At 41.5% G+C, this 14,350-nt stretch overlaps 1 protein-coding gene across 1 annotated transcript in view; it reads left to right on the forward strand.

Annotated features, from left to right (window-relative positions):
- Positions 1–14,350, forward strand: part of bcas3 (BCAS3 microtubule associated cell migration factor) — a gene marked incomplete in the record, with an annotated part of 342,828 nt that overhangs the window by 103,339 nt on the left and 225,139 nt on the right. The window contains 3 exon segments of the mRNA XM_035679381.1: positions 7,853–7,977; positions 8,077–8,242; positions 8,326–8,423. Of these exon segments, the coding sequence (XP_035535274.1) occupies positions 7,853–7,977; positions 8,077–8,242; positions 8,326–8,423 (389 nt within the window).

A 14,350-nucleotide genomic window follows, 5' to 3' on the forward strand; every position in this document is an offset into this window, starting at 1 on the left:
AAAGAATAACGCCTTTGTGTGAAACACATGCTGTTCAAATTTTCTTTTAGCCCGCTTTGGTTAAATTTTTTTCTTTCCCGTCTGATGTGTGTTTGCACGCAGTAATTGTGCCTCGTCATATTCTGGTGTTATTGTTGTATTGTCTTGTTTGGGTATAAAATGTGAGTGTTGTGTACCCCTCTTCTACAAAATGTGCTTTGCAAACTGTGAAGTTAATTATAACTAAAGGATTTTATTTTAAGCTGCGCTGAGTATTATTTTAGTAGTAACAACTGGTCAAATGTGTAATGTGAAAGAGGTTGCTCAAAGTGATGAACCCACAGTGAATTATCAAACGATTCTCCAGTTCCCCTCAGCTCTGTGGAGCGTTTTGTCATCTTTTAGCTCATTGTTTTGTCCTAGGGTGTACCAAGCATTCTTGTCCCCCCAATACTGGAAAAGTACCAATCTGTCCCAAGCGAAATTCAGTAGAAAATATGTTAAATATTTACTTCTTTTTTTGTGCGCTACCTCTTACTATTTCCTATTCATTTTCTATTAATTTCCCTTTGTTAAGGAGTCCTCGACTCCCCCGACTTGTTTACATGCACTTCCCTCATTCAGTATTGCTAGCTTGGTGACCTTTTAGACTCTTTTACCAAGTTTATTTCTAAAAGCCCACAAGCAACTATACATTTTTCCTAATTGGAAGCTATCCATTCGTTACTGTTGGAAAATGTATAATTCATATTGGCATATGAATTTACTTTACTATTTTTGTTCACTCTCATAGCTCTCACCCACCTTGTTTCCAACCGCAGCAGGCAGCTGTTGTCAGTGACAAAACTAATTATTATTTATAATTAGGCAACTACTAACATGTTCATTGTTTATAAAGTCATTATGGGATATAGAAAGTGGTGAAAAATCATGAATACTGCTTTAAACTTTTACAAGGACATCAGCACATTCAATAGATACTTTATGCTCATCCTCACCTCTGAATATCAACAAATTACTTTCTAATGCAGAATAAGCATTACAATAATAGTTAATAGTTATCACTTGCTATTGACGCTGACACACTGCTGAAAAAGTGACAACTTCATCAGATTTTCAGATCAGGAAATTATTTACAGTCAATTCAACTCAAACTTTTTTAATGCCCTGCACTGTGAATCAAGTGTTAGAGGGCACAGCATCTTCCTATTCAAAGAACCTTTTCTCGCAGGGGGCTGAAGCCAAGTCTCTTGTCAACACTGTCTTGTGAAATCAGATGCTTACAAGCTTTTAAAAGAAGCCCCATTATGACAGAGTCACTTATGGAGAGATGATTGAGTGGCTCAGTGAAGTGAACTTTTCCCTTCCCGGCTCCGTGCTCTCCAGCTCCTCCCTGTTGACTCCATTCACTTTAGAAAATGAATAGCATGTGGTGCCTTCCCCAAGTCTTGGGTTTCGTCTTTTGTTGTGGGTAGTCACTCATACTTTTTAATTGAAGCTTTTTTCTTTCGGTCTTCATCCACCTCCCGCTTAATCTAGGCCCTTAGTGATTTCAGACCGTATAGTTTTCAAAGGTACACATCATTAGCATCGGAATCTTGACCCTCACAATAACTGCCTTCCGCTCAAATTGGAGCTAGTTAAACCTATATTGTTTCTCTAATAGTGTATGTCTTGAGACACGACCTATGACAGTCCATTCACCAATTTCTGCTTTAGCGTTTAGCTTGCCTGCTGAAAGCTCAGTAGTACCCAATGTTTACGTGCACATTTTAGAAACAAAGTCCTCCTTTATTTCCTGTTCCAGGATACTATGAACTGTATCATGCCTTCTCCAATTTCCATTTCTAAATATGTATTTTACACAACTGTTTTTTGTTATGAGTTATTGTACTGTGAAACTCAACTTTCTCACCAGATACATGGGCTTACACCAATATATTTAATATTATTTGCATAATCTGACTCCAGAGGCTATTTAATAAATGTTCATGCCTTGTATGGCACACAATGTATAGAGAATAGGTTCAGGTAAAAAACAAAAAGTCCTAGTTTCTCCTTGAACATTTGATGCCCATTCTCCAATATTCAGTTTCCCTAGTGGTTGTCATTAGTGCTGTGTGTTCGACACAGCCCCAAGGCTGCCTCTTTTCCGAGGGCTGCTGTAAAATAATAAATGTGACGTTGAAGGATGTGTCCTCCACATGACTGCTCTCTCTCGCTCCCTCTCTCTGTCTTCCTTTCCCTTCCTGGCCGCGGTCTTAATACCGGCTCCTTTTCTGATTTAAATGAACCATATGGCCCAGAACCAGAGCAAACGACAGCCGCACAGCTCTTTGTCACTGGATTGCCAGCTCAAGTGAGCTCTATCATATTTGTTTACTGCGAGAGCCCTGAAAATAAATGGAAGCTGCCACTGGACTTCCATCCCCCCTCGGAGGCGCCTCACGTTAGCTCCGGACATAGTAATGCGAAGGGACTTTGATGGTTGATGTCGCAGATTGAATTATGCCCTTGAGGAAAAGCTATTAGCTCAGTCAAGAGTCCTCATTTGTTAAATTAAAAGTGGAAATGGCATGTGAGTATTCTTCAGTGAATTAAAGTTGCAAAGAAAATAGATTCCACTCCCTGCTAAAGGGCAATCGTACAAAAGAAAATCTTGTGGAGGGAGAGAGAGAAAAAAAGAGATTTGCCGTTTGTTTAGTGACATCCCCTCCCCCCAGCTCCCAGTTCCCTTTTGGTATATTTATGTTTCATAATTTACTGATATTGGGTTACGTTTTTCGTAACTTGGTGCCATTCGCTAACCCGCTCCCTCACCACTGGTCCACTCCAAAAAACTGGTTGTCCTCCATATGGATGGCAAAATTAGGCCCTTGTCTGCTGGAGCTGTGCCTCCCTGTCGTAAGGGCAGAAACCTCAACACTTTTAAGCCACTTCAAGTGAGATCAAGAGGAAAAGGATGATTTAAAACACAGATGAATAAACTTTAGTGGTCACTGCACCCAGAGGAGACGAGAACTGAGCTGTGATCTTTGGTCCCGTTGGCAGGCTCGACGCAAGCAGAGCCCTCTTCAAAGGCCCAAACCCATTTCATCAGCCATGAGACCACAGTGGGGAGCCAGTATTATAGCTTGCTATCACAGACATACACGTATGCACTGGTGTGTGTGATTATATATGTGTAAGAACTTTGGTTATACTGTACATTTATGTGTATATTCACACACTCACATATATGTGGGTGTGTGTGAGGTCAGTGTGCGTGGTTGCAACTTGGTCAGTCGGGGTTGCAACTCGGGTCACTCCTTCCCTAATGGCTCTACATAATAATCTCTACTGTGCCTCTTAAAAGTCCTTTCTCGCTGATTTGTCATTCTCCTCAAGAAAACCTGTCAGATTCAAACAATGTTTTTTCCTTGATTTATTATTCAACTTCCATGCATGTCCAAAGTCAACATGAAGACTTTGAGGAGGTTACAATATCTTGTAGTGCACAGTGTAAGTTGCTGTGTGGTATATTCGTCAGGCCCAAGCTCTCACCCTTGAAAACCAACATCAGCTTGCACTGAAATAGGATTTGTGTTTCCTGGGTTATTGAAACCAGTGAACCACAGGGCCTTTGAGGGTTTAACATATTTTCCAGCATTGGGAGAGATGGAACACCACGGTTTTCAGCAATTAAACACCTCACCATAGAAGAACTTCGACTTTGCAGAACTCCCACACAGTCAAGTTGGGTATTGTGTTCCTTCTCTTAAGCAATGAACAGAAGTTATATGGTGTCTTGTGACTAACAGAGCCCTCGTTTCCCCCTTTTCCACTACCATTTAACATGCTTATAGCCATTTTCACTTTAATGGTTCACACTGGGGTTCTTGAAAGTTTAAAGACTTTACATATCTGACATGTTTCATGTCTATTTTCATTTCTTTCCCATTGTATTTTCCTTTTAATTTGCCTTGCTCTGGTCCAGGATTGTTGAGATTGAAAGGCAGAAGAAAGGGGACATGCTTAGGGATAAATTGCAGTAATGGAAACACCCCCTCCTAGCTACTGGATAGCTAACTTGGCCCGTTTGTTAAATGCTTCATCTTCTGCATGCACTGACAAACGAATAGGCCCGTGGAAGAGCTTGGAGGACAAGACAAGGGCACCCTGGAGTTAGCCAACGCAATATCCTGAGTGTGACTTTATCTCCCCCTCCATCTTCCTTTTGCAGACGTGGGCTTACTGTGGATATTTGGTTATTCAGCCTTCTCCCCTTGACCCAGCACTAATAAATACAAGCTACGAAACTTGTATAGAGGCCTTTCTTATGACTACCTTCCCCACTTCCTTTTTTCTGATCCCTCTTTCACACGGTGTTGGCCAAACAAAGACATCAACATCTCTTTGCATCCAGGGAGTAATTTATGAGGTGCTGACAGTCTGATGGGAGGCAATAGAAAGAGAGTTTTACCAGCAACAGGTCTTTCAGCACGTAGTACTGTGAAAGTTAGTTGAACTACTGGACACAGTCTGCCCTTACAAGCATGTCTGTCGAACTGCAGTCTGTACTGCATTGTACTACATAGTTACCTCCACCAAGGAGGTTATATTTTCGGTGCTGTTTGTTTGTTTGTTTGTCTGTCAGCAGGATTATGGGAAAAACTACTGACCGATTTTCATGAAACTTGGTGGAAGGGTGTAGGGCCAAAGGGTGATGGGCCAAAGAAGAACCCATTAACTTTTGAAGTGGAGTCAAATCACTGGTCGGATACACTAGTTATTTTTCACTTTTGTTAACATTGTGAGAAAGGTCAATAGGTCAGTGTAATACATATATAATTGTCATGATAGAAGACTAGACTATTGGCCATCTACGCTGTAGTTTTACTATCTACTAATAGTTTCACACTGAGCTTCCTGTGAGGCAGAGGTTTGTTTAGTGGCAACAACCTTCAGCAGGTGGCACAGAGGGGACTGTTCAGTTATTGTCAGAGCATTATGTAGGTACCAACCTGTGCCTCCTATAGGATAGGAAAGTAATAGCAGCAGATGTAGATGTAACAATGCTGCCATCCATGGACAATTGTTGCTGCGATTTTATCATATCCACCACCTGCAGGCAATGAGTTAAAACTGCATGTTTAAGATTTAATGTTTAATACTTCTGGCTGTTATAGTATTTCAATTAACATCAGATGTTTTTTTAAAGTAACAAACAAAACATTAAGTGAATTATCATCATAAATCAACATTCAAATTTGCATAGAAATACAATTTGACTTGTGGCTTTAAAGCACCAAGTATTTTTCTCTCTATATGCAAGCCCACACACATTCCAAAGTCAGTGAACTTCCATGACCATATTTAAGGACCAATCTTAACATTAAGCAACACATAACATGTGCATAATTACATAATATGTAATCCAACACGTAACATAAAGTATACCCAACACATATTTTAACATTTTCATTAACTTTTTTTTTTTCAGCAAGGTAACCTATCTGCTTTTTGGAATACACTCTAGTTTTTCATATCCATCCATTCTGTAAACCACTAATGCTGTTCAGCATCAATTGTGACTAGATCCAATCCCAACTTGCCACATTTAAAAAGCAGCTATAGGAAAAGAACTGCGGTAGGAACATTCATTGCCTGCAGGTGGCACAAGGGCCAAAATTCTAGAGACATTTGCTTTCCTTGGACATTTCTTGATAGGCCTGGTATCAGGTGCTTTGCATCAGTGATATAATGTTTCCCTGTTGTTGTTGACATTTTTGTATGGGGAACTCTCTTTTTTTGCAGTTATACAGGCTTTTCTGCTTATGCTAACTATCCGATTCTACTTAAAATTGTTTCACAAAAGTCACAACTGTAAAACACCTGTACAAATATCTGCACCAGATTTTTAGACTGAAAACAAAAAGAAACAAAATGGGGAAAAAGGGCAATTCTGCATAGACTTTTTGTCTTCTTTAGCCTTTTCTTTTTTCCTAACAAATGAGTGTAGATAGAATTGAGTGTGCTGCTTTCATACCAGTGTGGTTTCCAAAGGTCAAGGTTAAGCACCCCTCTGGGAGTGTGTGACACAACGTTGAGTCTTCAAGCCCTTAGCCCACCTCATGCCTGATCTGCTGTGACCATGTTTTACTGTCCAGGTTGGTTATAAGGCCGGACAATAATACCAGACCCCGCTACTGTTCTCTGATCATTACCATATGGGAACCGTATTGCAGCTGAAAACCCTTTTTTTGTCCGCTTCCTCTCAAACAGTCCTGACATGCTGAATAATCCAATAACTCCCAATAAATTTTCTCCTGTGGCCAACACAAAGTAGGGCAGCCAGGGAAGGCAGTGTGGGTGCTGCTGTTGTGAGGTGCACATTCCATTGAGTGATAAGTATTGTAGATCTTGTGCATCCAGTGTGACTGAAAGATTTATTAGTCCCTACTATATGGAAAAGCAGGCGTGTCATTGAAGGAGCATACATGACTTGGAAAACAAGAAGAAACATGGAGTTATATCTGCTGTACATTAGACAAAGTCTCTAAAAATATACTGAAAATATGCAGCCTATAACCAATCACATGACATTTATGCTTTACAGTTTTTGCAGGAACCATCTGTAATAGCTCACCCACCACAGAAACACTGTGGTGTCATTGAAGTGAATGAGGAAGCTTGCAAATCTTGCCACAGTGGGTCTGAATGTTATTCTCTATAATCAGATATCTGCATATGAATTAGAGCTGGGCGATGAATCAATTCAATCGTTTGATTCAAATTTACGTTTTAAAATGTTGCAAAAAATGGTTTACTTGTCAAAAATGGTGACTTAAACTATTGATTTTGGGGGGCCTGTTAGCTCACCTGGTAGAGCTGGCATAGACTAAACAAGTCCCCAGATTTGGCAACAGAAGCTTTTTGGTTTCTGTTTGTAACCCGGGTAGTATTGACCAATCACATTTGAACGCGCTTTGGTTGCATAATGTTAAACTGTGTGGAGAGAGAAAGAGGCGGAATGGCTTATGCATTCATATGCAGATATTTGTTTTTAGCAATTCGTCAAAATGTGTCTTTCTAGTCATTCTTGTGTATCAACTTGCTAATCGGACTGCTGAGACCGAGATATCCGTTTACCAGATAGCCATTGGCTACACTGGAAAACATTGGGTTGGTCTGAATGTAAACTCACAAGAGAACACTTTGTCATTGTCTTCTACTTGGATACTTTGAATGAATGGCTAAATTGTGTATAGGGGATTTTTTAGAAGGTGGCCATTTTGTAAGAGATGTTTTTTTAATTTTTGGACTGATTTTGTTTATTTTCTCAATATTTCATATGTCAGCATTTCTGTCGGTGCAAAATTAATTTCTTATTTTCTGCTACTAAGGTGAATGTTTTATTTGCAGGCATCTGAATCTCCCCTTGCTTTGCTCCTTGCATGCAAAGCACTCAAGTTTGTGTGTATTGTCAATGTGTAATTTTCATATACTTGCCTCCAAGGTCTTACATTTTGTGTTATACTGTTGAAAATAATCCCTTCTTCTTAATGAGATTCTGGTTATATTTAATGGAACAAAGACCCATTTAAATGTGCTACACTGAATAAATCAGCAGATACATTTAGAGCATCAATGTAGTTACTGACCATTGACGAGTACTTTGTTGTAGTTCACATTCTCTGCCCCCTGGTCAGTTTTGGAGGGAAACTCTTGGAGCACAAGACAGGAAGTGTGCTGCTTTTCAGCAACATGGTTCATGGGAAATGTGGTAATTTGAGTTTGACATGTTAAACACTACATGGAGCACCTTTGAGGCCCCAGGCAATACAGTACAGTTTCTACTTGTCTCAACGTTGTACTTTTTTCCCTCCTGAAGCAAAGCTAAGCCGCCCCCTCAGATCTCCCCGAGCAAGTCCAGTGGAGGAGAATTCTGTGTGGCCGCCATATTTGCCTCCTCTCGCTCCTGGTTCATCACCAACCCCAATCTGAAAAGAGAGAAAGGTAAGATCATAATCAAAGCTGGTTTTCACATTTTTCTACAGTCAATAAGTGAAAACTAATTGGCTAATAAAAACAAAATCTTTCACATTCTCTTCACAGATCAATCCAGGCAGTCGGTTGTCGACTCACTGTACATCATCAGTTGCTATGGTAACTTGGTGGAGCACGTCCTGGAGCCTCGACCAATTAGCACAGCTCAAAAGATTAGCGATGACACGCCTCTGGAGCTCAGCACCTGTCCAAGGGCCTGCTGGACTCTAGCCAGGTAACACTACATTCACCAGTATGTCATAGAAAAAGTGCCTCTAATGTAATCAGTCTCATAGACGGTTTGTTTTTTCGGAGCAGGACTCCACAGTGGAACGAGCTGCAGCCACCCTTCAACTCTAACCACCCCTTGGTGTTGGCCTCAGACCTGGTGCAATACTATCAGTACCTTCTGGCTGGTAAGTGCTAAACAAATCCTTTTTGTGTTCATTAGTTTACACAAACAAGCGTGATCTTAGTATCAGGTTGTGTTCAAATAGAATGCAAAGTAACATTTCGGAGAAGCAGAAGTGCAGACTAAGTCAATGGAAAGATGTAAATCAATGCAGATTTGCTAGGCAGCTCAAATGGAAGTGAACATGTGTTTCACGTTTCAGGTCATTGGGATCCTGGTAAAGACAGAAACATTATGATCGTGCTACAAGCATACAATAAAGGATTTCTAGAAACAAGCTTTTGGTACCTCATCAGTTGTGAATTAATTTTGTTTCTCCAAACTGCACTTAAGTCACTCTGGATCTATATTTTTCATTTTTATATGGTCAGGTCAAATTTCAAACCACTATGTTGTCACAGAGATGGTCTCTTCTTCAAACAAAAACTGAGGCCATACAAATGTTTTGAAAGATACTATAATCACTTAAAAATTATTTCATAGTGGCTTTAAGATTATCCTGAAGAATATGATGCCATGTTATTAATACAGACAGTGTAGAATCTTGGAAATTTCATTCTTTAAGCTGAGATGAGATAAAAGCTGAGATATTTTTGTAATTTCAGGTTAATCAATCGTTGCAGATCTCTAAATAAAATGTGAATCTGAGTTTTCTTGTACTCATTAACCACCAAATCCTATGCTCTGATGCTATTGATGTTTTTGCTTGGCCTGCAAATACTATGTTTGTTTATTACATGTGTGCATCATAAAACATAGGTCTATGTATGTTTTGGTTGCACAGGCTAACATGACTATGTATGTTTTCTGTATGTACTATCTGCAGTACTACTCAAGGGGGTGACCCCTAATCTCTGATGATTATCCATGTTGACTGTGTTGAAAGCCAGTCCTCAGCCTCTTATCTGTGCCACATGCTGAGAAGAGACCTTTCCAGTCAGCAGCCATAACATTTCCTTTCTCAAAGACTTCAGAGAAAGATGCTTCAACCATTTCTACCATTACATATCCTCTGAGCCCTGTCACAAGTAATCTAGTATTAGTTCTTCTGTTCGGTTCTGCACCTCGAATCTGTCCTTTGCCGGCCACACTACACGCCTGCTTCAGGACATGCTTGCACTGTGCTATAAGATGCCGGACTCAGACCAATTAGCTGACACCCTAAACTTTCTCTAATTCAATAACAAGTACAGAGCAATAAGCACTTTATGTTGCCCTCTGAAAGGCCAATTCGCATGCATTTGCAAGTGCACATGGATGGCCACACACGGAATCAATCCACCCCCTGGAATAGGCTGGCGTTTTGAGCTCACTCCATAATTATAAACACACAAAATCTGTAATTAGCTCTTGCGGCTGCTCCAGGGCAAGTGGTGGCTGTGTTTACCCTAATCTCTCTACTCATCTCCGTTGACTTCTGCAGTGCTCCAGGTCTAACTGGTAGGATATTTTCCCAAATTAGTGCTAATGGTCTCTCCTAGTGTCAGAGCGATGAGGACACGTTGGGGTGACGGGTACGGGCGTCAGCTTTTTCCACCATTCTCTCTGCCAGCATGGGCAGTGGAAGTGCCTGCATAATGAGAGAGATTCATTGCATTAACATTTACATCCAATTAACAATAGCCAGATAACACCGCCGAATCTCTTTATTCTCCAAACCAACCAAGTGTGAACGAGGTCAAGACGCTATAAACATAATTGTTCAGCCCTCTACCCACTTCTTGTGCTCCTGCCATTTTCCCTCCGGGTCAGCGTCCTATACACCACCAACACCGACCGAGTTGCTCTTGGAGTGCCACCTTCCATTTCTATGCTTTGCACCCGAGCGCAGACTCTCAACATCCTTTTTCTCAGCATGTGTCCCCTTTGCAGGCCCTCTCCTATGCTGTTTCCTCCAGGGCTTGGCAGCGCAACAGAGAAGTGATCCAGGAGAAAGAGTCGATTTGACCTTAGGATGAATTACAACACAGCCATACGCCTCTTGTCCAGCTGCCTCTTGCTGAGCACAAAGATCATGCTGCTGCAGAGGAAACTGAAAAGACACAGTGTTCTTACTTGCAGAACAAATTGTGCTATCTAGGTCTAATTTACATCGTGGATACAACCACCACAAGAAATAACTAGTAGCAACAAAGGAAATGAGGCAAGAAAGTTTTTACTTCTAGCCGAGAAACAGAAGTACTGAAAGAGTCAAAGAATTAGGGTAAGAAATCTATATAAATTTCTCCTTTAGCTAATTGTCTACCAAACTATGACTTCGTCTCTAAAAAGGTGGTGCAAGGCAAAGAGGTGGCAGTGCTTGATTGACAGGCCATGGTCTCCGGTCTCATGGCTCTATATTGGATGACCCAGGCTGATTAAAAATGCAGTATGCAGGGAAAGGAATAGGAAGGGGAGAGGAAGGGCCGGGGTCAGGCCAGACCGGAGCCTCCAGGACGGGATGATAAAAGGCAGCAGTGGCGCCACTTCATGGTCACTATCTCCACCTGTCCATCTGTAGCAGCTACTGGCAGCACTCAGCCTTGCAGAGGACGGCAACGTGCAGCACTGCCTTGGAGAGATAAGGAAGAAAGAGACACACATTATACAGTACACTCACAAATAGAGGAGATGCAGTAGTACGATCTGGCTTAATAAAAGCAGTCTCGAGCCAAGTTTTTAGTGTTTGGGGAATCCTCTATCTGTAGCTTAGGCAGAATCACAGGATTCCTGTCTGTGTCTCCAAAAGTACTCATTTGTCTATTAGGCAAGTGTGTGAATGGGCCTTTTTTCTTTTGGCCTAAGGTGTTGGAGCTGGGTAATAACAGAATGACTACTCTAATCCCTATGATAACAGTGTCTGCACTGTGATGAATGTGAGGTTTTCACACCCTCATTAGCTACATTGAGACTTTTTATACACAGTGGGTCTTTCCCATGTATGATTTTTTTGTCGAGGTGCTATTTATCTAGCTGTCCACAGTATGTTTTCTGACACCTCTTCCCCACGCCACAAAGTTGCTCTGAAGCAAACAAACCGGTGAATAATTTACCACCTGGATTTCTAGCTGGCTCCTTTGAGCCCGATGATGATGGCAGCAAAAGAGGCTTTGCTTTTTGGCCGCGGCCCTCCCCTTCCCTACCTGTCATATAATGTGCTAATTGTGGAGACTGACTGACTGGCTGGCTTGGCTGCTCTCTTGGGACTTTGAGGCCCATGACAGGCCAGCCACAGTTGCCTCGTCAATAGATCTAATTGCTCCGAGAGAGGGGCCAGAGTGAAGGCTTTGGAGCATCAGGCGTTTGGTAAAGAGAAACCATGGCGCCATGACTGGGTCAGTAATCAAAGAGAGGCAGAGAAAGGATGGGGTAAGTGTAGCGCTGGCTGAATGAGGGAACTGTCAGTCAAATACGCCTTGAATGATATATAATGACTAAGCTCCCAGTCTGTCAGTATGCCAGCACCTATCTGCCAGAGTACTACTCAAAAGAGGAAAGTGAGAAGAGAGGAAAGTGAGAAGAGGTACAGGTGGAGCAGTCGAGAGGGGAGCCGAGCAGGTGAAATTTCTGGCAACCAAGTGGGGCGGGTCAAAGCACAGAGAGGAAAAATAAAAGACTAACAAAATGAATCTTTAAAAAATATAAATGAAAGAGATAAAGGTGAACAGGGCGGACAGCCCAGACAAGACGGCTATTCTCTGTCCACCGTGCAGCCAGCTCTCCAGATCTATCAGATTGTTAGCCCCTTATCTATCCCTGGAGATCGGCCTGTCCGGCCCCTGGCCCAAGGCCCCAGGAGGTCGGGCTACATCAATACCTAGGCAGCCTTTGTTCTTGTTCTGACTCCCTGCTTCACTGCTCTGGCTAACAGGCCACTGGCTACCAGCCTTCAGCACAGCAAAACACCACTCTCTCCACAGTCAATAAAGACTGCAACACAGACAACTCTGTTCCTCGGTGGTGTAGAGAAGATTGTTTTTCTGCTTATGTGGGTATGCAAGCACATAATCACCAGGGTTTGTTATTAAAGAAATGGACCAGAAAACAAATCATTCATCCTGTTCTTTAACAAGGCAGTTACTGGCTCGAAATCATATTTCATCAATTATAGTTTTCTATCTTTGACATCAACCGTCATAAGAACAATAGAATGTGAGTGTAGGCTCTACTGAATGATGATTTTACATTTTCTGCCACTTCCTAAGAAGTGGGTAATTTACAACCAGACAATATACACGGGGATACAGAACAAAAATCAACAAACAAATCATCTGGAAGATCAATTGATAAACTGTTTTTGGATGAACTAAAAAGATTCCACTGTCTGTTTTTGGCTAATCCAGCATATTGAATACCTGAGAAATACAGATATCTATATAGAAACATTTCCATACAGCAGTCCTGCTTATTGATCTACAGAGCTGCCCACAAGGGGCAAATACACCCAGAGATATTAGATGTAGAGATACCACAATATGAGTGTTAACAAATGTCTCATAGTATATATGATATTGTCCAACCCCATGTCAGAAACATATTTTTTTACCACCTACCAACACCAACCTTTTGTAGCAAACAAATATTCCATCGCCACTCAATTGGAAAGGTCCCTCAACCACAAAATAAAAGCCAGGATTTAGTGATAGTGCAGTATGTTTGGGCTGCAGCACTTATGGCAGAATAATGCAGGGTCAGGCAAAGAAGCTTAATGTAGCTCAACGTCTGTCGCAACAGAAGTCAAAGGCAAAAGTCCTTTCTGGTAGTGTATAATAACTGTAACATGAACATTGTATCTCAACTGTTCAGAAGCAATAATCTCAGTGAAAGATAATACCTTTCCAGAGTTGTAAAAATCCTGTCTCATAATAAAATAAAAATTGTTGTGCTGTGTTTTGGCATTGGATATACCTTCAAATGTGTGATGGAAACATTCAGTACATTTCACCAAAATCTCTAAAATTCTGTCCTACATTTCACACATTTGTCTACAGTAGATTATTACTCTTGAATTGATGCCCATTCCTCTCTGATCATTCCTAAGTAATGACTGGCTTATTCTCTGATGTTTCTTTAAATCCATAAACAACAAAACACAGTCATTTCTACTGTAGCTATAGCCATACATTCAGACTCCTTTCTTGAGTGCGGTGCAATAAGTTTGCACTTAAAAAATTAGCTGTCTGTGAAATTGCATTGACGCTGTGTCTCTTAAGAGCCTGTAATGAGGGTTGTAAAAGCAGAAGGCCGAGTGGCTGGCTACTCGGACACTAAGATGGGCCGATATGACTGTAACAGCCTTGGTCAGTCTGGCTCCTGACGTGCACACTGACACACAGACACACACACACACACACACACACACACACACACAGGGAGAGTTGTTTCTTTGCTTGACCCATGGGGATGACCACTAGCTCCCCACACCGGAGCCTGGCCTGGCTGTGACTGGCCATTGAAAGCCCCGCCCTCCTTCCCTGGAAACCTGATCCAGCCAGTCCACCAACTGCTTCAGAACATCAATAATTAATTAGGGAACAGCTATTGGCCCCAAGGGTCAGAGAGCAAAGAGAGAGAGAGAGAGACAGAGAGAGAGAGAAGGCAGTGGTAGGAAATAGGGGAGTCGTGATTTTGTTTAATAAGTAACACAGGCTTTTGTTCTTCTTCCATTTTAAAACAACATGAGAACCCTTCTCTGCCTCCGTCTCTCTGACTGTAGCCCTAGCTCACTTTCCCTCTTGTTAAAGTGTCATTACAACCAAATGACAAAAGAAAACAACAGAAAAAGCATAGTGGTATCTTGCCATGCAGATAGTTTTGGTTATATTTGTGCTGGTTTCATCTGTCCCTGACATTATGCCTGCACCCTAATACAGTAGAGATTAATGGAATATTGTGTTGCGGTGCTCACTGCACTGAACAATTACATACAAATTCAACAAACATGTCTCTGCT

The sequence above is a fragment of the Morone saxatilis genome, unplaced genomic scaffold (assembly GCF_004916995.1).
Source record: "Morone saxatilis isolate NCDOM2014 unplaced genomic scaffold, NCSU_SB_2.0 Contig8, whole genome shotgun sequence".
NCBI lineage: Eukaryota > Metazoa > Chordata > Actinopteri > Moronidae > Morone > Morone saxatilis.